The 24,236-nt window shown below is 44.5% G+C and overlaps 1 protein-coding gene across 1 annotated transcript; it reads left to right on the forward strand.

Moving 5' to 3' along the window:
- Positions 1–5,308: 5,308 nt before the first annotated feature.
- PURB (purine rich element binding protein B) lies at positions 5,309–14,920 on the forward strand. The gene has a single exon (XM_082400241.1). It carries the CDS (start codon positions 6,402–6,404, stop codon positions 7,317–7,319), a length of 918 nt encoding a protein of 305 aa, XP_082256367.1. The 5' UTR covers positions 5,309–6,401; the 3' UTR covers positions 7,320–14,920.
- The last annotated feature ends 9,316 nt before the right edge of the window (positions 14,921–24,236 follow it).

Genomic DNA, 24,236 nt, shown 5'->3' on the forward strand with positions numbered 1-24,236 from the left:
CCGCCAGGGCAGCTGGGAGGAGGCCCCTCACACCCCCTGTCCCTGAGGAGAGACCACGGGGATGGAGGCCGGCCCCCTGCTGTTTCAGACGCGAGCGGGTTCAAACACCAGTGACCTGAGTCACAGCCCCCTCAGGCCTGCTCATCCATCACCAGCTGATGCATTTGCCGACTGCTCTATGTCTAGGGATCCTGTTCCTTTTAAGAGTGTTGTGTTGGGGCTTCAACTCTCTTGTCCAACAAACGTGCCTCCCAAAGAAAGACAGAAGTCCTCCTGGGTTTTGTGTTCATGTTCTCTCAACTCAACACTGGGTCTTTGCAGAACATGCAGCCTGAGGGAAACGTCCACAGGAAGCTCAGCCACACCCATGAATTACACCTACGGGGCAATGCTGTCTGGGGCTCTCGTGTGCCACCTGCACCCACCGAGCGGTCTGCACACATTTCACAGCTGGGAAACAGGAGTGAAGCAGTGGAGGCCTGGAATGTTCCAAGGAACACGTACCCCTTCCAGGGAATCGAGGGCCACGTGAGAGGCGGTGAATGTGGGGTAAAGAGGGCTTGATGGGTGTGCTTAAAGCCGCCTCCCAGCCTCTGGGAGTGTCCCAAGAGTTTTATTTTATTTTTTTTTTATTTTTGGAGGAGTCATATAGCTTTTTACATGGGGAATTTTTATAGCTACTTTTATTTTTACTTATTTATTTATTTTTGGCTGTGCTGGGTCTTCGGTTCGTGCGAGGGCCTTCTCTAGTTGCGGCGAGCGGGGGCCGCTCTTCATCGCGGTGCGGGGACCGCTCTTCATCGCGGTGCACCGGCCTCTCACTATCGCGGCCCCTCCCGTTGCGGGGCACAGGCCCCAGACGCGCAGGCTCAGTAGTTGCGGCGCACGGGCCCCGCCGCTCCGCGGCATGTGGGATCCTCCCGGACCAGGGCTCGAACCCGCGTCCCCCGCATCGGCAGGCGGACTCTCAGCCGCTGCGCCACCAGGGACGCCCCGAGTGTTATTTTTCAGGCCAAGAGGAGCTATGAATTATGGCGGGGAGCAGGGGGGTGGGGCTACTGAGTTAAGTCCCGAGGTTGAGGAACTGTGCCCCCTGGACCCCAGCACCAATGCAAGGAATTGATTTTCTACCTCTTGGAAGACAAAAATCCCTAGAATAAACAGCAGGTGCAGGCCTTCTGCCCAGGCCAGATGAGGCAATCTCTTTAGATTGTGCAAGAAGAACACACTTGCTTCCAGGAAACCCAAGAAAATGTCACTGGAGGCTTCAACGCATGCCAGCTGGATACTGGCCCCAGTGTGTCAAGCTGAGATGCATCTGCAGGGCTGGGTGCCCGGCCCGGGAATCCCAGTGCCAGGGCCCTCGGGGATGGCACCCCTCAATACCAGTTTCTCCTAAGCCACCAGACCGCCTTCCTCCCTTAAGTGCAGTTTCCTTCTGGATGGGAAAGGACAGAGCAGGCGAGGAGGTCACGCAGCTTCCGAGCAGCGCGCAGCAGGAAGGCTTGCGGGCAGTTTCCACTGCAGGTTTGGTCACGAACACACTTTGACTCCCCTCCCCCACCGAGTCTCGCCTGCCACTCCTGCCTTCCCTGCTGACTCTGGAACCTTCTACCACCTCGTCTTCCCCCCTGCTCTGGCACCAAGGCTCATCTGGGTGGCGGGCAGCATTTCGCTTGCTGTGGGGAGTTGAGCTAGCCAGGGTGGGGTGGGTTTTCAGACTGAGGTCAAGAAGTTTCTCCAGATCCAAAGCGAGAGACAGTCTACAAAATAATGCCCCTTCACCCCTCGGATATGTCAACTCTGGGAAAGACACAGACAGGTTGAGGGAGAAGCGGCTCCAGAGTGAAGAAGGATGAGGGCCCACTGGATGCAATGGGACCTTCTGTTGCTACAAAGGACATAATTGGGACATTTGGCAAAATCTGACTCAAGTCTGTCGATTAGAGAAGAGGATCAGATCTCTGTTAATTGCTTGATTCTGATCACCGTGCTCTGGTTAGGCAGGAGAATGCCCTTGTTTTGGGAAAAGGATGCTGAAGGGTAAAGGGGCATCATGTCTGCAACTTATTCTCAAATGGTTCAGGAGGAAGAAAAACTATACAGAGAGATGATGACGCAAGTATGGTAAAATATTAACATTTGGGGGATCTGGGTGAGAAGGATTATTCTTCAATTGTTCTGAGTTTCAATTTTAAGCTTAATAGGAAAAATAACAGGAAAACAAAGGTGCGCCCTACAATGTCTGACCGCTTCCTCCTTCTCCTGGCTTGAAACCAGGAGAAGGCTCGGCCATCTGAGGACACTGGCCCCTGTCCCCCACTGCCTCAGGGGTCTCCCCAGCCCTGGCAAGGCCTGCTCCCATCTGCTGCCTCCTGCCCAGCCTCCAAGCTGTTCTAAGTGACTCGAGAAAGCATGCGTCTTCCCGGCCTTAGCGGGATCCTGGGCTATTCAGGGAGTCTCATCCCGTGCAAGATTCCCAAGTCTTCACGGCCTCCTTCTCAGCACGTGGCCTCACTCTTGGGCCCTGGAGCAACGCAGGAATGGCTCCAACGTCTCTCCTCTCCACCAGAAGCTCCTGTGCCCCTCCTCCACTCTCCCTGGTATCACAAGCCAAAGGATGCCTTCTTGCCTCCCAGGGCCTGCCCCCAACTCCCCCTCACTCCATACCCATCTCCAGGACCTCACTCAACAACGAGTACCCCACAAAGCTCCCCCAGCCTTGGAGCTGGCTCAGGTATCTCTGGGCAAGGCAGCTTCATGCTTCTCTTTGCCAGTTACCAGCTCCTCTGTCACCGGGGCAGTTCCTCAACCCATACTCCTGCCCTCATTCAAACTGTGGCAAATGGCTTCCATGCTCCCCCCAAGGTGGCAGCGTCAAAGACAGAATTCAGAATTGCAGATCTGAGCTGCAGCCTCTGCTCCATACCTTAAGAGCTGTGCGATTCTAGGCACGTTTCCAGGACGGCGGGAAGTGTTTGTGTAGGTTCCCTATGAACTGTGACACCCGAGCCCTGGCCTCATTCCCTCCCCATTTGTTCACCTGCCCCTGTTCTCTCTATGCAGCCTCCTGGGAGCTGCTGTCAAGTCCATGCTGTCTGCTGGCGGCTCCCAAACCTGCATCTCCGCTGCAGCCCCTCTTCTCGACTCCACTTCTCTGGGTCCCACAGCTGCTTAGACACCCCTCCTCCGGCACCCAGCTGGCTCCTCAAACTTAACATGCCAGTACTTAAGATTCACACTCACTAATGCTGGATTTGCCAAAAGGCAGTCACAGCAAGTGCTTAAGGCCACCAAGAAGTAATACATTTCCAGGGGAAGAATGTGATATTCCAAAAATGCATCAGAGCAGCTCTTCCTGTTGGGTACTGTTTGTTGTGAATTACGGCGGGGAGGAGCACCTAACGTTTGCAGCATCTGGATCTCTGAAGTCTCAAATCAGTGCCCCTGTCATCTCCAACAACGGCCTCGGCTCTAGTCACTCAGAGCACACACTCTGAAACCACTCTTCACTCCTCTCTCATATCCCCACGTCCGGTTTTTAATTTTTTATTTTTTTAAATATTTATTTGGCTGCACGGGTTCTTAGCTGCGGCATGCGGGATCTAGCTCCCTGACCAGGGATCAAACCTGGGCCCCCTGCATGGGGAGCACGGAGTCTTAACCACTGGACCACCAGGGAAGTCCCCCCACGTTCGGTTTTTAAGTCTGGACCCTTCTCATGCCCCAAAAAGCCACACTGGCTCCTTGCCGCTCCACCAAGCTGCGTCCAGTCCCCTCTGGCTTGGGTGGGCAATGTGGTCTTTGCCTCCTGACCAAGCCCACCCATGCTGTCCTCTGCCATGGTCACCTCGTCCAAGCACAGAGGGGAGGCGTCACACTCCTGTTCACATGGCTCCAGGGGCTCCCCCTCGACTCCAGCCCAGTCCCCTGCCCCCCAGTGAATGTCTCCCCCCCCGGGCTCAGGTTCAGCTGCCTCCCACTCTTTTGTTCACCACCCCCTCCTCACACACCCTGGGCTCCAGCCAAACTAGACTTCTTGCCATCTGGGAACACATGTTCCCTTTGCCCAAAATAACCTACATTCATCTCCACCTGTCGAGATCTGTCCTTGAAGGGTTATTCAATAAATAGTACTGGGACAATTGGTCACTGGGAGGAAATTTTTTAGATTCCTTACCTCATACTATCCACCAAAATGTATTCTAGATAAACTAGACTTAAACATAAAATATCGAGTATCATATATTCAATAGAAATATATGATATAATCACGTGTATTAAAAAAATTGAACTGTAAAAAGTCTGAAAAACGTATGATTGTCGAATAGATGAAAAGGGAGAAGATGTTCAGCTTAAAAGCCAAGAATGAAATTTCAAAGGAAACAAAGCAATGGATTTAACTCATTAAATAGAACCGGACTCATTAAAACCAAACTGATAAGAAATGAACAGAGGGGGGGACTTCCCTGGTGGCGCGGTGGTTAAGAATCCACCTGCCAAGCAGGGGACACGGGTTCGAGCCCTGGTCCGGGAAGATCCCACATGCCACGGAGCAACTAAGCCCGTGCACCACAACTACTGAGCCTGTGCTCTAGAGCCCGCGAGCCACAACTAATGAGCCCACCTGCCACAACTACTGAAGCCCACGCGCCTAGAGCCCTGCTCTGCAACAAGAGAAGCCACTGCAATGAGATGCCTGAGCACCATAACGAAGAGTAGTCCCTGCTCGCTGCAACTAGAGAAAGCCTACGCGCAGCAACGAAGACCCAACGCGGCCAAAAGTAAATAAATAAAATACATAAATTTAAAAAAAAAAAAGGCTCACAAGGGAACGGATGGGCAGGCTCATTAAAAAAAAAAAAAAAAAGAAATGGAACAGAGGGGTAGAGAGTCCTTCACATGAACTGACTGTTGGGGTCCCCTATGCAGGGAAGTGGTCTGGTTAGCAAGAAATTAGAGAAGGAGCTTCATGGACACCTTTTATGAAGGCCAAGTGATGCCTGGCATCCCATTCCTTCCCTAGGGATTTGAAATGTCCAAATCCTCTCCAGGATTGAAATGGTCAAGGCCCCAGATTTGATGTTTTCCCCTGGACTCTCCTGTGTTTGGTTGATAGCTATTATATAATTTTGTTTGATTGGGTCTTTTTTATGAAACAGGAGAAAGGGTGATTAAATACTTGGGGAGGGACTTCACTGGCGGTCCAGTGGTTAGGACTCCAGGCTTCCACTGCAGGGGGCCCGGGATCGATCCCTGCACCGTGGCCGAACCACGGCCAAAAAAACCGCCCCCCAAAAAAAACCTCGGGGCATGCTTCTTCTGTGCCAGGTGTGCTTTTATGTGCATTATCTCATTTAATTCTTACAGCAACCCTACAAAATAGGTACTATTATTCCCATTTTACAAGTGAGGCAACTAAGAGATTAACTGAAATGCTCAAGACTTCACAGCTAGTATGGGATTCAGATCCAGGCAGAGTGACTCTCAGCACACACCTCCTCCCACCGAAAGACATACTTTTTTACTTTTAAAATCCATTCCTGTTTCTTCACACAATGTAACACATGAAACACGTATTCTTCTTGTAAAATGGCTGTCAGTCCCTGTACATAGGTGTCTGCTAAAAGTTAATTCCTTTCTTAAGCGCTCCATCCCCACTACCACTGCTTAGTTCAGGCCATCATTTTTTCTTATGCTGCTGTGACGGTGACGATGTTACCATGTTCCAGGCACTATGTACGATATTCCACGAACTAAAAATAAGAGTGCACATTTAATGAGCACTCACTATAACTGAGGTATTACGCTAAATATCACTCACGGCTTATCAGCCAGCAATCCTATAAGGTTAGTTTTGTTTTGAGTACAGATGACCCCCATATCCTCCCTCCTTTAATTCCTCTTTGCTTATAAATATAATAACTGTATCATTTCCCTAGAATAAACCGCACTTATTTAAAGCGTACATTTCAGTGAGTTTTGACATACTTGTGAAACCACCACCACAAACAGGAGGCAGACTGTTCCCGTCGCTCATAAACTTCCCGAGCTCCTTCTCAGCTTAGCCCGCCCTGACCCCGGGCCCACGCGGGCCCGTGACGTCACTGCCCTGCGCCCCGCCGCCGCTGTGCGCGGCGCTTCCGGCAGCGAGGACGTGGGGGGCGGGGCGGGGTGGCGTCACGGAGGCGCGCGCCGGAAGCGGGCCCGGCGGAAGTGGCGGGGCGGGGCGCGGGGGCGATGGGGGTTGGCGGCGGTGGCCGGCGATGAGCAGCGGGAGTGCTTGAGCGGGCCGGCGGGCGAGGCTGGGGGGCCCCGGAGAACGAGCCGCAGGGCGGAGGGCGGGGGCGCGAGCGCGGCGGGCGGCGGGCGGCGGCCTGGGCGCGGCGGCGGCCGAGAAGATGGCGGACGGCGACAGCGGCAGCGAGCGCGGCGGCGGTGGCGGGCCCGGCGGCTTCCAGCCCGCGTCCCGCGGCGGCGGCGAGCAGGAGACGCAGGAGCTGGCCTCGAAGCGGCTGGACATCCAGAACAAACGTTTCTACCTGGACGTGAAACAGAACGCCAAGGGCCGCTTCCTTAAGATAGCCGAGGTGGGCGCAGGCGGCTCCAAGAGCCGCCTCACGCTGTCCATGGCGGTGGCCGCCGAGTTCCGCGACTACCTGGGCGACTTCATCGAACACTACGCGCAGCTGGGCCCCAGCAGCCCCGAGCAGGTGGCAGCGGCAGCGGGCGCCGAGGAGGGCGGTGGGCCGCGGCGCGCGCTCAAGAGCGAGTTTCTGGTGCGCGAGAACCGCAAGTACTACCTGGACCTCAAGGAGAACCAGCGTGGCCGCTTCCTGCGCATCCGCCAGACGGTCAACCGCGGCGGCGGCGGCCCGGGGCCCGGCGGCCTGCAGAGCGGCCAGACCATCGCGTTGCCCGCGCAGGGCCTCATCGAATTCCGCGACGCGCTGGCCAAGCTCATCGACGACTACGGCGGCGAGGACGACGAGCTGGCTGGGGGCCCGGGCGGCGGCGGCGGGGGCCCCGGGGGCGGCCTGTATGGGGAGCTCCCGGAAGGCACCTCCATCACGGTGGACTCTAAGCGTTTCTTCTTCGACGTGGGCTGCAACAAGTACGGAGTGTTCCTGCGCGTGAGCGAGGTGAAGCCGTCCTACCGCAACGCCATCACCGTCCCCTTCAAGGCCTGGGGCAAGTTCGGGGGCGCTTTTTGCCGGTATGCAGATGAGATGAAAGAGATCCAGGAGCGGCAGAGGGATAAGCTTTATGAGCGACGCGGCGGGGACGAGTCAGAGGGAGAGGAGGTGGATGAGGATTGAAACGCCTAGCTTCCCTTACGGGCCTCCCCACCCCACCGCTAGAGAGCCCCCCTTCCTGTTCATCCCAGTGAGCTAGTGGAGGGGGAGCAAGGGAGGCTCCAGAAGGAGAAAACAAAATTTAAAATAGTTAATTAAGAGAAATAACCATAAGAGAGAACAGTTACGGACAATTAGAGAAAAGCAGTAAAGTTCCAAGGAATTGACAGCAACCTACAAAGAGAGGACAACAGCGCCTCCTCACCTGAGCAAAAGTCTCAGCTTCTGTTGCTTCCCAGCTGGGGTTCCTAAATCCATTAGAATAATCCTGGGTGGGGTAGATCCTTGCACATTGGCCAAGGAACAACTCTTGTGTTACCCAGACCCACTGATGACAGCTGAATTTGTATTATACCTGGGTAACCTGGTCTTAAGATAGTGTCTGTCCCTTCACCGCCATTGAAATCAGCGTTTTGGATCTAGATCTTCATGGAATTCTTGTGAAGAGAGAGGCATTTGCAGTTACCCAGTTCTGAGGGTACAAGTTTTATGAAAAGGAATGCAACTTTTAAGAAATCATAGACAGGCAAAATAAGAATTCAAGAAGCCACCAGGGAATACAGAAACAAATCGGATCCATTTTTTTTTAAAATGGTTTTGCATGGAACCTGGAACAAGGCCCATGTCTTGTCTTTGCAGAATTATTTTCCGGGATGCAAATGGATTCAGATGTCAGTCCTTGAACTAGAATCCGTTATTATAATATTTTGGAAGTTGGCAAAATTTTTTCAAAGATAAAAGCAGTTTTTTTACATTGGGGGTTGCTGAGGTAGGCACATGAAGAAATCAGGCATAAAGCACAAGGAAAACTGTTTGAGTGGATTGGTTGCTGCTCACTAAAGCTCTTCCCCGATCTCCAAATATGGAGGTCATGTCTTAGATATGAATGAGAGCCAGATCCCCGTGGCTCCACCGTGTGAGCCAGTGAATTATGGCTAATTCGGCAGTTTCAGCCACTGGTTGGCTGGATTTTAAACCGTAAAACTTGAAGATATCTACAAAAGGAACAGTGGCTACAAGCCTGAGCTTTAATGGAATATAAGTCCTCACAGAAAAGTTCGAAATAACCAAAACTGAAGTCTTCATCTACCTTCAGTTTAATCTGTGGATTTGTTTAAATACTAAAGATCCTCAGGTCCAGAATTCCAGCAACATTTATTCTTTTAAAATAAATTTTTAAGAACTTGATCCATTGTATCAGTACCTCACAGTCAAAGTTGGCAAACGATGGATGAGTGATTCAAGCACCGTGCCCTTTGGAAGCTGAAATCCATCTGAATGGAGCTGAAGTGAACGTGAATATGCTGACTATATCCTGGAAGCATTTTTATACCATCTTGAAATTTCAACAAACTGCCTTTTGCCAGTTTATCCAGCTGTCTTTCAAGAATAAAAGTTGGGGTTTTCAAGGATCGCCTCTTCTATATTTTAAATGGATTTTCAGTATGATCTTTACTAATCAAGTTAATCCCACCCCATCAAAAGGTATTCCTAGAAGTGTCAGAACCTAGGTAACTGAATTGAATGGGAGCTAATGTTCTTTGCAGAGTTTTCAGGTATATTTTGTGCAACACCTTCTCAACCAGGAGGCAAGTAACCCCACTTCCACAATCTTAGTATTTTTTTTTAACTGCATGCCTGCCCTTTATTTGAGCTGCCTTTTAATTTATTGCATACCCTTTTTATTATCTTATTTTGGTATTCAATCTATACAATCTTTTTGTATTTATTGGGAAATGAGTAATATACAAAAAGGTCGTTTTCATGAATTAGTGGCTGAGAGGGAGGGAATAATTGTGTATATAAAATTAGGCTTTTTTAAAAATTAGATTTGATTCAGAATATCTGATCTTAGATTTTTAAAAAATAGTGGAAGAGCCACAAACATTGGTGCCCTTTTCAGACTATTTCTCTACTCTCATCATCCACAGTAGACTTTTTAAACAGATTTTTTTAAAGCAATTTTTTTTTTTTTTAATTTTTCTCCGTTGCAAAGAATGTTTCCTAAATTGTATGGGAGCAATAGTATTTTTGATGTTTTAATGACATCCGTATAAGTGTACTGTATTTTGTACTACAAGGCAGCTGTTTTCAATAATGTCCTGCTGTATTTACCTATGTGTTTTGAGTGTTTATTTCTTTGCTGCGGAGAACAAATCCCTAAATAGTTTTAGTAAAGGAGCTGAGAAGCTAGCGTTATTAGGTTTGCAGAAACTGTTTAAGTTTCAAACTCTGAGGCAGCAATGAAAATTAAGGTTGCAGCTCTTAGTTGATTGCTGTAACTTTTTCATTTTCAAAACATGTATAATTCCTGTAGAGACCAACTTGTTTTCCTGCTTCAGTGGTGGTTCTGTTGCTCAGCTGCCGTGAGCCAGTTCAGTTTTGCAAAGGTGCAGTACCTCTCCTTTCTAAGGGGTTGGTTTATTCTTTTTTCTTTTCTTTTTGTTTGGCTGAATTGCAGTAACTAGCCTTGCCCTTTCTACTCTGTAGAAATGACAGGGTCTTCACAATCCTTCACCAGTGGCTACTAAGCTATAATTAGCTGAACAGAAAGAATGTGGAAGTGGTCTGAGGCATATAGAGTATATGCCAAGAACACTACCATATATGGCATCAGCTTTGGTTACCAGAGAAATTGTCTTAGTCATTAGACCATATAACAGTAGTATATCATATGTAAATCTTTAGATATCAATTTGAGAATCCTCCAAAAAAAGGAGCAAAGAATGCATAAGCTATGTGTTGGAAAAAGTAATTTATATTAAAATTTTGACCTGCCTATGTAAGATTAAGTGGTAAACGTCATAGTGGTGGGTTTTTAAGTCTTAACCAATCTCAAAGGTTTGTTTCTCCTGCAGGGGGTGGTTCACAGCCTCTTCTCACTGCAGGAAGATTACAGGAGGATGTGGATTAATTGTAGCATTCACTGATCCTCATTCCAGTACTAGGGACAATAGAAATCTGCAAAGCATAGAGACTACACTTTTGGTGTGTGGTTTGTTAAACAAGGTGATAGTAACAGGCTAGCTTTCAGAACTCATTCAAAATATTGCTTATTAAAGGAAATGATCTTTGTTAATTTCAGTCAGAAAATGGCATTGTACAGACTATGGGAAACCAATTTTTTTGTATTGTCTTTCAACCACTATTATGAACAGTGATTTAGGGCTGTTTTTCAGCTTTGGCAAACATCCCAGCTAATCACATGTTCAAAACAGTCATATTCCTGAGAAGTAGGGAACTAAAATTCCTTTTCAGACAATTGGTAGAATGTTTGTTTCTCAACCTACTGCTGTTACAGACATGAGAAATCAAACTTTAGGAACAGAATCAAAAGAGCAAAAATCTGTGTCAAGATACTCCTCTTCCCTTCTGGTTTCTATTGTCCCTACCTATCATTCAAGTAGAATGGCAGTTGTAGTCAGCAAAGAAAATTTTCAGTGCATATGCTGCACAGTACAAAATGTAAATCTGTATGGCACCAAAAAATCAAAGTGAAAACCAAACCAAAAACCCAGACACCCTATGTTACTATGGGAGGCATGTAGGTGGTGTAAATGACTGTAGCTGTGATGCACACATGGCTACTTGTCAAGTCACTTTCCATAATTATTTACTGCAAAATGATTGAGAGGCTTTGGTGCAGGCAGCCTATTAACCTACTACTTCCTTTGTTACCTCTCAATCACTTTGCAATAAATTGCAGGTCTTTTAAGAGGTTCAAGCTTCAGTTTTCTCAAAAAACAAAACAATTTTCCTGGCTTATCTGAAAATGCAGGGTTGTGGGCAAAAGAGGCTGGTTATAATAATGCCCTCATATTGAGTGGTCTGTAAATGGCTGCACACTTCAGGCACTATAGTTGCTGAGGATGCTTTGTTACATGTGACCTTGACTGGCTTTACAGGGGGTAGAATGTGCTCTACACAAGGTATTAAAAGGTAACTATTCATTTGTGTCTACCTTGCTCTTGAGGTGGATGAAATTAAGAAGCTTGAGTGTGTAAGCCATGCACATAGGTATTCTTCACTGTAAATTTTGTTTTCATTTTTAACCCAATTATGGTACTTTGTCCAATGCACAACTGATCTCTCAGTAGATATTCATTTGAAACTAGTGTGGCCTTGATCGGTGAGAAGGGGAAGGAAAGAAGTGACTTTTTGCTTATGTAAAATGACTCGTTTGCCGAGAGTCATTCTGCAGCACTCTTAGTGTCTAATGCGTTTGTGATCAGTCTCCTTGTTGATTGGGGAAAGTTAATGTTTTTGACCCTGGAGTTATTAATTCAATTGAGTTGTCTTCTGTTTTTAGGAAGTATCAGAATTGCTGTGATAAATAACAAAGTTGACTGCTTTGATGTCCAATCTCAGGTTTTAGAGTATATATAGTGGTGTAAAATTCCACTGTTAACTCTTAAGACAGTTTTAATTTCGTACACCCTAAACGTCACCTGCATAAGGCCTGTTCAGAGAGCAGAGCCTCCCATCTTTTTGCTCCTTTTCCACTTTGTACTTCACTTGAGAAAGTGTCGCGTGATTTTACATTGTATATTTCCATTTTAACCCTGACATATTTCTCAAAGATAAAGCACTTTTTGATCATGAAATACATGGAATCTTTGTGTGATATGGATCATGGTTTCTCAGGCTCCCCTAGGTAATTTGCTTATGAATATCATTCTAACTGTGTCAGAAGAGTGGAAATCTTTGCTAATGTTATAAAGTTTGTATTATTGATCTAGAATGCATTTTGCTAGCTTCCAATGGATGGGAGAGTAAATAATGCTGCATTCACAATATAATAAGTTACTTTCCCTTGAGCCTTAAGGTAACTTTTTTTTCTGTCAATAACAGCACTGAAGTTATAGTAAATGAATGAGATTACCAGTTTTCAGGGTTGGTTTTAGAGTACTGTAAATCAATTAGCTGTCTTCCTAAACAGTTACTATTCCCATTGAATAAACTGGATAATGGGTTTGTGGGGGGGGCGGGGGGGCGGGGATTGTTTGTAGAAAAGAAAAAAAGAAAAAAAAAAAGAACCACATTTACCTAAAGAAAAATATAGACACAAAAGAAAGAAGTACATGACAATGCCTCATTTGAAATTCCAGACATAAGGTGGAAATGGCAAATTATAACCTCATTTCCCTGTTTTTAATCTAGAAAAGCAAAGTCATTAATTTTCAAGTGTTAGCCCCCAGAAGTTTCAAGAGATAGACTGAATGATACTGATGTTGAGTTAAAGCAACTTTAACTAAATAGACAGATATTGATGTATCAAGAGAATTCTTCTTGATACATCAATATCTGTCTGCTATTTAGTTAAAGTTGCTGTTCCCAGCCCTCAGTCTTAAAACTTAGTTTCATTACTGATGAATTTAACAGACTCTTATTTCAGTAAATGTGGTCCAATTGTCAGTATGAAAATTAAATTTGGAAAATACTACTGCATCATGAAGACTTATTACTCTAGTAATTTCCAGTTGATATCTGTACCCCTGATCTAAGTAAGACCTTTATAAATGTATTTTATATTTCCTAATGAAATAGAGAATATGCCATCAATGTAATCACCTTTATTTGCAATCTTTTACTTTTCATTTGAAAATCTAACTCACGCCTCTCGAATTAGACATTCCAGTGGGGATAGGTAAAGCCATGTTAAAACAATAGCAAATGCCAAATTGGTAGTGTCACTGCTCAATAGGACTTCTAATAACAAGAGGGCAGAGCTTTATTTGATGCAAAAATGTTATTTTTTTCCATAGGTGATTCTAACAAATGATTTGATGAAAGAGTATGACTGTACTTTTGATTAACATGGGATTTTGCGTCTAGGAACATATTTCATTTTCCCTATGTTATATGTAAAATATCCATTGACATGGATAAGAGAGGGCTGATCATACCTTTAGTATGATGAAATGTGGGCCCAGAGTATTGAAGAGAAAGCAATAGACCTATTCAAGTTCATTGTCCACTAGCATATTGCAAAAGAAGGAGTTTGTCTTTTTTTTTCTTCCCTATTTCGAAAACATCAATGGGTAAACCTTTCAAGAAAATTGATTTAGATCATCTCTTATTTCTTAAAGGCAAACTCTTATCCCCAGCCTTGCCCTGTGTTTCAAGATCAGGCTGGCTCAAAGAATCTTTACACGTACTTGGAAATAGAGTGGCAAGTAGTAGATTTCTTCCCTTTTTAAATTCCTTTTTCAGGGACATACAACTGCAGGGAGAGTCCCAAGAAACTTGAAAAACAGGTACGTTTGTATCGTAGGAATTTGAGAGTTTCATTTTAAACTGTTCAGATATGAGGCGTTAAACCCTTTTCTCCCAGCCCACATGTCACGTCAAAAGCTCTCTGGATTCCTAGAAGCTAATAGATTTGGAAAAGTCCAGAAAATGATATTAAATCAGTACAGGGCACACTTAAAAAGAGTTTTGCATGTTTTGGTAGCAGGCAAGTAAATTTGAGTATTTTTCCGATGATTATCAATATTTGAATAATAACTAAAGTTACCAGTGTATTTGGACTTCTTTTTTCTAAAGTTCTAGAATGATTAGTAGGAATTTATTCTTCCTTTTGCACCTTCATGCAGATGTTTTTCCAAGACCATTTTTAGAAGTCTGTCCATCTTGATACATATTTCCAGATGACTCGCTTTCTATAGTAACCTTCATTGCCAGTCATATCTACCAGGGGCTTCCTTAGACTGGATTCTTCTTCACTCCAAAGTTGGGACTGATGTCCTGCCAGTAGAGAAGTAATTTGAATGAATTAAAACCAAATCCTGATAGCAGGAGACAGAGCTTCCTGATCTAGATGTACAACTAGAGTTTAGGTTAGGAGTTACTTTAAAGGGGGTTTTGGGGGATGTCTTCAGTCTCTGTAAATATCCACATGCTTGTGCATTGTAAACCAAGTGTGTACTCCTATGTATGAATTTGTAGAACTGATTTCTGCTTCAAGAGAAGCTGCACCTTTAATTTTATAAGGTCCCCTACACCTGTTACCCTATAAATATTTGTAAATAGAACACTAAAATTTGTAGTGATAGGATCAATTTGGGAATATCTGCTGAGAGACCAAAAAGTTCATTTTTTTAAGTACCTTGGTTAAAGAGTAAAGATTATTCCTCTTATTTTTTAAAAGAAGAATGCACTTTAACAAACACAGAGCTGCATGGTCAATTCAAACAAATCCGTGAAATGCAGTACCCATTCAGTAATCATACTTCCTGGAAACTGTTCAAAGAGTGTAGATGGGCTGTTGATCTCACTGCCTGGAGGTTGAAGCTCAGATTCCGGTCAATTTAAGAGATGAGCAGGGCTGCTTCAAAAGAGCAATGTGAATACAGCCAGAAGCTTCAGTCAGGTCTGTAAAATGGCGGGTCCCGTATTTACCACTAACTAGCAAAACTGACAGAAAAACTCATAGAGAAAAAAGAATCCTTACTGCTGGTGTGCACTTCTTACAATAGCAGACTTTTGCAGATGGAGTTTTACAGTCTATATTTAAAAAATTGTATGTTTGTAACAAATAAAGTATGCGAAAAAGTGAATGATAATCTTGTGCTGGTGTCTCTAATTTAAGGGATTACGTGGTGACCAGGAGGGAAATACCACACACCATCTGCTGGGGTTCGTAAATGGGTCTGGAATTGGGTGAGTTCCCACTTGAAATGACTTAAAAGCTGTTGCACATTTCATCTGAAATACAGCCAGTTCTAGACCCTCTGGGTTCCCATAACCCTTTTCTAGTTAGTAAGCAATCTATGGAGTAAATCAAAGTTGCACATAGTTTCATGCTTTGGTTCATATTCCAGACGGGCCACTTGTTGCTTCCCTTAATTTCTTCCTATTCTACCTGCTTTTAGTCCCTATCACTTCCAATGGCTGTAAAGAAACTGCTACCCCACGTGTTCACTCATCATTTATCATAACTGACTGCTTAGAGAGTAGATTAGGCCAGTCTCCTATACCCCAAGCTAAAGGAAAAATAAAAATTTTACGTCCATACAGCCTGGCTGTAGTTCCAAATTTTTTGGTCTCACGAACCCCTTTACGTCCTTAAAATTTACTGAAGACCTTCAAGGAGCTTTTATCTTTCAGGGCTTTATCAATTGATACCTACCATATTAGAAACTGAATTGTTTTCGAGACAAAAACAACATAAGTACATGTTCCATCTGCTATAGAGCAATGACCTCACATCATTTAGCCTCTGGAAAACTTAAAAACTTGTGAGAGAATGGAAGTGAACAAGGCAGCTAACAATGTTGTTAGGAAAGTAGATTAGACTTCTGGACTCCCTAAAAGTCTTGGGCCTCTGGAGCTTTCTGGATCACCCTTTGAGAACCACTGAACTAGACTGGTATGTAAATCATGCTTTTCTGAAGATAAGGGGTGGAGTTGGAAAAGACCTAAGATAGCTTAATCCTTTAGTTCTCCCTATGATCTCTTTGTGTTAGAGGCTCTTACTATAAATTACTCCTATCACCACCCCAGCCCACACACATATGTCATTTTCCTGTGACTGTCCACTTCTTTGACCTGGCAGTGCTCAATGCTGGCTGCAGAACCACTTGGAGAGCCTTGAATACTCATGCCCAGGCACCATCCATACCAACTGGATCAGAATTTGGGGGACATAAACCCGGTGTTTTGTGTGTTCTGTTCTACCTTTTTTAATTCCTGAGCTCCCCCAAGGGAGTCTAGTCAGGATGAGACCCAGTGGCCTGTGGTATGAAGAGAAAGGGATGAAGGGCTGGGAATCTCTGCTAGAGGGAAAAAAAGAAACTCAGGATGGCAGAGCATTCCCTGAACATATGGCTTTCACCTTGTGACTCCTGTTGCCCACGTTACCCGCACTACCACTTAAACCCCCCAATAAAACTAATCATAGGAAAAGTTTGCAAATGGAATCATGGAGCATTGTATTGGTAGCCCCCTCACTGGGGAAATCTGGGGCTTTTACTAGCACAGAGAACCCTTCAGTGTGCACTGGAGTTGCCTGGAGAGCTGATTACTGAGCCACCTGACACCCCCCCACCCGCGCACGCCGCCAGGTTTCTGAGTGTGCAGGTCTGGGTGGAACCTGAGAAGCTACATTTCCAACAAGTTCCCAGGTGATGCTGATACTGCTAGTTGAGGATCAGTCTTCGAGACTCGCTGCAGAAATCACAAAAGTTCTGGTAAAAATTACCTCACTTGCCACCAACTGACAGAGGTCAGGAAGCCTTTACCCTGATGCATTAGTTCTGCCATAGCCCCGCTGAATTTTTTAGCTTGGTATGAAGTTGTCACCTAACAAATTTAAGGACTAGATGTAGACAGGCTATAACCTGAAGAGTTCTATTGGAGCCAGCGCCTCAAGGAATAGGGGTTTTACTTCATAGTTTCGGTATTTTGGATGTTGTAAGCTAGGTTCTATCCCCAAATCTGTCATAAACTAATAGCGTGACTGAGCTAGTATCTTTAACACTTAAAAATCCTAAGGTCCTGCAACAGTGTCTAGTTTCCCCAGAGAAGGCAAGCCTTTGGTTCTCAAGAAAATGAGAGCCACCTGGTGGTCAGTGATGAAATATTTTTAAATAACCTTTGTGAGGTCATACCATTTGTAAATTCATTCATTCAGTTCATTATTAGGTAGCTACTATATGCCATGTGTTATACTAGGTGTAGAAAATATGGTCCACGGTCCAAGTGGAACTTAACAGTTTAGTCCGGAGAAAGAATAGAAAGCTTTTAGAAGGAACTAGAAGGAACCAAGTCACATTGGGCTGAGGTATATTTAGGGTTCAAAAGTCCTGGTTTACGTGACCCTGGGTCTCCAGGAGGCTAGGATGGGTTGCAGCTCAAATTTACTAGACATATCTCCCTCCTCAGTAAAACACCTCTGTGCAATCTCAAATCCTGAGAAGCCGGGCTTCCCTGGTGGCGCAGTGGTTGAGAGTCTGCCTGCCAGTGCAGGGGACACGGGTTCGAGCCCTGGTCTGGGAGGATCCCACATGCCGCGAAGCAACTGGGCCTGTGAGCCACAATTACTGAGCCTGCGCGTCTGTAGCCTGTGCTCCGCAGCAAGAGAGGCCGCGATAGTGAGAGGCCCGCGCACCGCGATGAAGAGTGGCCCCCACTTGCCGCAACTAGAGAAAGCCCTCGCACAGAAACGAAGACCCAACACAGCCATAAATTAATTAATTAATTAATTAATTAAATTTTTTTTAAAAAGTTAAAAAAAAAAAAAATCCTGAGAAGCCGCTTCCCCAGACCCCAGGGAGGCAGTGGGCCCAGCGTAGGTGGACAGAGGAAGGAAGGAGTAGGAGAATCAGCTCAGAGCCCTGGTCCGTGTTCTCATCATACAGTTAGGACCTGGGAGGGGCGAGGTTCCATCGCCGGGGCATGGGCTCCAAGCTCACACGGAGAGTGAGCACTAGCAATGGGCTTCGACCAGGTCCAGCAGATGCTCCTCCTTGCTCGTGCTTCCATCAGGAAGAGATGAAGCGGGACTTCCCTGCTGGCGCGGTGGTTAAGAATCCACCTGCCAATGCAGGGGACACGGGTTCGAGCCCTGGTCCGGGAAGATCCCACATGCCACAGAGCAACTAAGCCCGTGCGCCACAACTACTGAAGTCCACACACCTAGAGCCCGTGCTCCACAACAAGAGAAGCCACGGCAATGAGAAGCCCGTGCACTGCAATGAAGAGTAGCCCCCGCTCGCCTCAACTCGAGAAAGCCCACGCATAGTAGCAAAGACCCAATGCAAAAATAAATAAATATTTTTTTTAAAAAATTGTCTAAAAAAAAAAGAGAAGAATTGATGAAGAGGGACTTCCCTGGTGGTCAAGAGGGTAAGACTCCACACTCCCAACGCAGGGCAGCCGGGTTCGATCCCTGGTCGGCGAGCTAGATTCCCGCATGCCGCAACTAAGGAGTCCACATGGCACAACGAAGAGCCCGCGTGCCGCAACTAAGACCCGGCACAGCCAAAATAAATAAATAAATAAAATTTTTTTTTTTTTAAGTGAGAGGTTCCTAATGAGATCTGAGTAAACCAGTCTCCCTCGCTAGTAACCAGGCCTCAATCCAGGCAGTTGAGAAATAAAGAATTAGATTTGCAACATCATTCCTGGCCCGGGCCTTTACTCTTTAAAGAGACAGCACCATTGAAACCATAAAAGAAGGTATTCCCCACTCAAGAGGTAACTTCTCTTCTGTAGTACTCTGGTAGACCTCTCAGTGGGCCCAATAAAGGGCTCCAAACTAGTCAGTGGCAAGAGTGAACACACATCTAAATTGGTTCTCTCATCTGCTATACCACACTGCCACAGAAAGGAGAACACTCCTATGCTAGGAGCCTAAGATGACACATGATGAATCCACAGGTATTCCACAAAGCTCTGCAGAACCTCATGTGATTTCTGCCCGAAGGCAGTCAGATGTAGAAACTGTGGGTCACACTCATTGTTTTCAGGAGAACAAAATTTAAAATAGTTCCCCAAGTTGAAAAAAAAAAAAGATAAAAGGAAAACATGCCAATTTGATTCATTTGTATCAACGATCAAAAAATAAAATGCTAGTCTTCTATCAGGGCAAACAGCTTAGGATCCCCAATTCAATCATAAGTACCAACAGCACACCCTCTATCTGTTAAAATCATGTCCTCGCCAGAACACAGATGGTTACACAAGTCACACTGCCGGAGTGGACTGGAAGCAGATAGGTACGCAATATGAAATCAGTGGCATAAAGCAATGCAGACCTGAAAATAGCTCCTTTTATGTCATTTTGTATTTTCCCTATCCTAGGTGTCAAACCAAGAAATAGCCAAGTCAGTAAGAATGAGCAGTGGTCCATTTATTCAACTATAGATCAGGATTCCCATGGGTAGTTTATAGAACAGAGGTTGGGGAGGATGGACCAAAGCTCTCGAGCCCATCGGTACAGGACTGGCCAAGACACAACCATCACACAGGCTTCCCCATCTTCTCAACTTCGGGACTCTTCCAGGAAGCTCTCCCTAGATATCCCACCCTCAAAACTGCCCTGTCCTTGGCCTCATTTATTCACTACCCTTCATAATTGACGGGCATTGTTTTTGGCAGTTATAATCTCCAAACTTTCTTTCATCATAAAAATTAATGCAGGGACTTCCCTCGTGGTCCAGTGGTTAAGACTCTGTGCTCCCAATGCAGGGGGCCTGGGTTCAGTCCCTGGTCAGGGAACTAGATCCCACATGCCGCAACTAAAAAAAAGATCCCATGTGCCACAACTAAGACCCAGCGCAGTCAAATAAATAAATATTTTTAAAAAAATTAATGCATACTTATTTTAACAAATGTGAACAGAAGAGAATCACTATAAAGAAACAAAAATGAATGTGCTCTCTTTCTCCAAACCTACTTCTTAAAGGTAACTACTGTTAAATAATTTAGCATACATCCTTTTGAAATTTTTCGATAGTTTAAAAAAATCTCAACAGTATTAAACGGCCAATCACATTTATGTATGTATTGATATATATTGAAAAAAATGTTGTATTAACTAAATAGGTTTAATAAGGAGTTCATGTTAGGTACACTGATGGCTGTTTCCTGTGGTATTTTCTAATGTACATATTTTTAAGCTGTGCCACAAAGCCAACAACTCTTATGCAGAAATTAAATTGAAAAGCAATTTAATTTTCATTATTTTAGGTTCCATTCAATCTGGCACAGGCAAATATACCTTCTCTGGTGGTAAAACAAAGAACTCTCCAGCCTCCAGATTTAGAGAAAATGTCTGTATTCCGTGAGTTCTGATAAATGGAGCATTTGCTGGTTGCATTTCATAGATCTGTTCTACTTTGTGTGTATTTCTCTTTCAGGTAAACAACTTGCATATAAAATTAATAAATCAATAAATGAAGTGATTGCTGAGAATTCATTCAGCTGGGTACAGGGACCCAGTTACCCTTAGCTTTTGTGTTAAGAAATTATTGTTACGAATAAGAAAGTTTCTTAGGTTTAATTTGTTATATGACCTACAGTGAGGTATTTTTGTCAGTACATTAAAAAAAATTATACCTACATCTAGCTGCTTCTGATCTTGAAGATTTTGCTCAGAATTCAGAAACCACCCTTATGAATATATCGTGTCCTCTATAATGCATAGTTCAGAAGAGAAAGGCAGATTCCCCACCCTAGTATAAATAATGTAAAAAGAGAAAGCATGTTAGGTTCTGAGGAAGAATAGCAGAAAACAGTCTTCTGACGGAAGGAGATCTGTTGTCAGCAATGTGGAATGTTCTAGTCCAGCAGCTGCTGATTTTCCAGCAGTGAAAACCCAGCTGGTGACATCACTCAGGAAAGTGACTCATCAGCGCAGTGGGATTTCATTTGTCTACTCCTCATCCCACACCATACCTTTTCTGGTGGGGACTGCAAATTCTCTTTCGGATACAACTGCTCAACTCTCCCCAACTTTTGTCAGCTGAAGGTTTTCTCTTTTGTGGACAAGAAACAAGTTTGTGGGGAATTTTGGGGGCTTTTGTTTTGGAGTTTCTACACTGCACCTACCATTTAGCCTTCAAAGGTCACACTTTGATGGGGCTAGCTCTTCTATTTTCCCTAAAAGCTGCTTTCATCTGCCCTCTAAGGACCAGGCCTGACGTTGCTAGGGTGTGTTCCAGAGTAGAGCAGGAGGCAGTGGTCATTCTTTGATTCTTTAAGCCCAACAGGGGGCCTTTCCACATGCCCATCAAGCCCACAAACTTGGTCTTCCCAGGATTCAGTGACCAGGCATTGTGATGTTTTCACTGTACTAACTTTGAAACAAGGAGCACATAGGTTACTATGCTGAGGAGAAGGTACTCTACCATTGTTAAAATTCAATAAATATTAATAGATGACTGACACACGGAATGTTCCAATTACAACTCTCCAGACTGATCCAGGTTCCCAGAAGAAGAGCAAAACTCTCCATAACTGGCAGTTTTTCAGTGCCCTGTGCTAGAACTATTTATTTTGTGGCATTATAGACTTACTTACAGGCAAAGAGCGGCAACAGTTAAGAAAACATGACTATTCTGCCATGGCAGTTTCTGGATCCTTTATTTGGGTCCCGGGGATTCTGAATACATCAAGGTAAAAGCAAATCACGTGTGTATAAGAAATAGATACAGACAATTCATAGAAAAAAAAGTTATACAAATGGTCCATAGTAATATGTTCAATCTCATTCATAAGAGAAATGAAAATTTAAGCTATTCTGAGATACCATTTCCCACCTACCAAATGAGGAAAAAAAAAAAACAGCAACCCAACAGTCTGACAACAAACTCCATTGGCAACCACTGGCAATTCTGTGGGTAAACAGGCACATTCATATATTGCTGTGGGACCACAAAATCCCCTGTGAAAACATTTGGCAATACCTAGCAACATTACCTAAGAAGTTACCCTTTGATCCAGCAATTCCATTGCTAGGAACCTACCCAAAAGATAGCTATAGGTTTTATAGAAATAAACAAAAAATAGAATTTATATTTCTTACTCATTTTTTTTAAATTTATTTATTTATTTTTGGCTATGTTGGGTCTTCGTTTCTGTGCAAGGGCTTTCTCTAGTTGCGGCGAGCGGGGGCCACTCTTCATCGCGGTGCGCGGGCCTCTCACTATCGCGGCCTCTCTTGTTGCGGAGAACAGGCTCCAGACGCACAGGCTCAGTAGTTGTGGCTCACGGGCCTAGTTGCTCCGCGGCATGTGGGATCTTCCCAGATTAGGGTTCGAACCCGTGTCCCCTGCATCGGCAGGCGGATTCTCAACCACTGTGCCACCAGGGAAGCCCTCTTACTCATTTTTGACCAAATGTCTGTGTTAAACTATTACATACTATAATCCTAACCTTTTCTTTTACAGCAAGCTGAGAAACTTTTTACTTGGAATAACAAGAGAATTTCTTATACTTTTGTCTTTTCACTGACTACAAGTCAAATTTGAGGAGCCTCAGAATATTGTTTAAAAAGAAACTATAGGATGCTCGCCTTCGGCAGCACATATACTAAAACTGGAACAATACAGAGAAGATTAGCATGGCCCCTGCGCAAGGATGATACGCAAATTTGTGAAGCGTTCCATATTTTTTGAATAGGTAAAGAAGATGTGGCACATATATACAATGGAATATTACTCAGCCATAAAAAGAAACGAAATTGAGTTATTTGTAGTGAGGTGGATGGACCTAGAGACTGTCATACAGAGTGAAGTAAGTCAGAAAGAGAAAAATAAATACCGTATGCTAACACATATATATGGTATCTAAAAAAAAAAAAAAAAGGTTCTGAAGAACCTAGGGGCAGGACAGGAATAAAGACGCAGACGTAGAGAATGAACTTGAGGACACGGGGAGGGGGAAGGGTAAGCTGGGACGAAGTGAGAGAGTGGCATAGACTTATATATACTACCAAATGTAAAATAGATAGCTAGTGGGAAGCAGCTGCATAGCACAGGGAGATCAGCTCAGTGCTTTGTGCCCACCGAGAGGGCTGGGATAGGGAGGAGATATGGGGATATATGTATATGTATAGCTGATTCACTTTGTTATAAAGCAGAAACTAACACACCACTGTAAAGCAATTATACTCCAATAAAGATGTTAAAAAAAAAAAAAGAAACTATAGGGACTTCCCTGGTGGTCCAGTGGTTAAGAATCCACCTTCCAATGCAGGGGAAACAGGCTCCATCCCTGGTTGGGGAACTAAGATCCCACATGCTGTGGGGCAACTAAACCCGAGCACACCGCAACTACTGAGCCCGCATGCTGCAGCGAAGATCCTGTGTGCCGCAACTAAGACCTGATGCAGCCAAATAAATAAATAAACATTTTAAAAAATAGAAAGAAACTATAGACAGGTGGGTTTTTTTTTTAAATAAACAGACGGTATTCTATACACTATTTTATCTCTTGCTTTTCTCTTTAACTTTTTTTTTTTTAATTTATTTTTGGCTGTGTTGGGTCTTCGTTGCTGCGCGCAGGCTTTCTCTAGTTGCGGCGAGCGGGGGCTACTCTTCGTTGCGGTGCGTGGGCTTCTTATTGCGGTGGCGTCTCTTGTTGCGGAGCATGGGCTCTAGGCGCGCAGGCTTCAGTGGTTGTGGCATGTGGGCTCAGTAGTTGTGGCTTGCGGGCTCTAGAGCTCAGGCTCAGTAGTTGTGGCGCACAGGCTTTGTTGCTCTGCGGCATGTGGGATCTTCCTGGGCCAGGGATCGAACCCATGTCCCCTGCATTGGCAGGCGGATTCTTAACCACTGCGCCACCAGGGAAGCCCTCTCTTTAACTTTTAAAGTAGATGTTTACATATTTCAAAATCGAAAGAATATGAAAAGGAAATTGAGAAGTCTTGTTCTTAACTGTCTCCATCCATCCCCAACCTTCCCACAGGTAGTGTTTGTTCTACACAGTCCCATTTTTGTCTGTTGTCTCAGTGTCCCATTTGTCCAAGATTTAGCATTTGCCCAAGACTTTGATTTATTAAAAGGTGATATTTCTACTTTTATGAAAATAAGCAGAGATGAGTTTTAAAATCGAGAAATGTGAGTCCTCCAACTTCATTCTTTTTCAAGATTATTTTGGCTATTCTTGCTCTCTTATATTCCCATATGAATTTTAGGATGGTTTTGTCAATGAGTACAAAGAAGCAAGCTGAGATTCTGGTTAGATCTTTAATTTTTTTCACCAATGTTCTGTTGTTTTCAAAGTATGTCTTGTGCTTCTTTTGTGAAATTTATCCCCAAGTACTTTATTCTTTTAGATACTATCATAAATGGAAGCGCTTTTCAGTTTATTCATTGCTAATATATGGAATACAATTGACTTTTTTTAAGATTTATTTTATTATTTATTTTTTTA

The sequence above is a fragment of the Balaenoptera borealis genome (genome assembly GCF_965194805.1).
Source record: "Balaenoptera borealis genome assembly, chromosome: 7".
NCBI classification, from domain to species: Eukaryota; Metazoa; Chordata; class Mammalia; order Artiodactyla; family Balaenopteridae; genus Balaenoptera; species Balaenoptera borealis.

Coding starts and splice junctions, on each gene's coding strand:
- PURB (XM_082400241.1), top strand. CDS start 6,402: ATGGCGGACGGCGACAGCGGCAGCGAGCGCGGCGGCGGTGGCGGGCCC.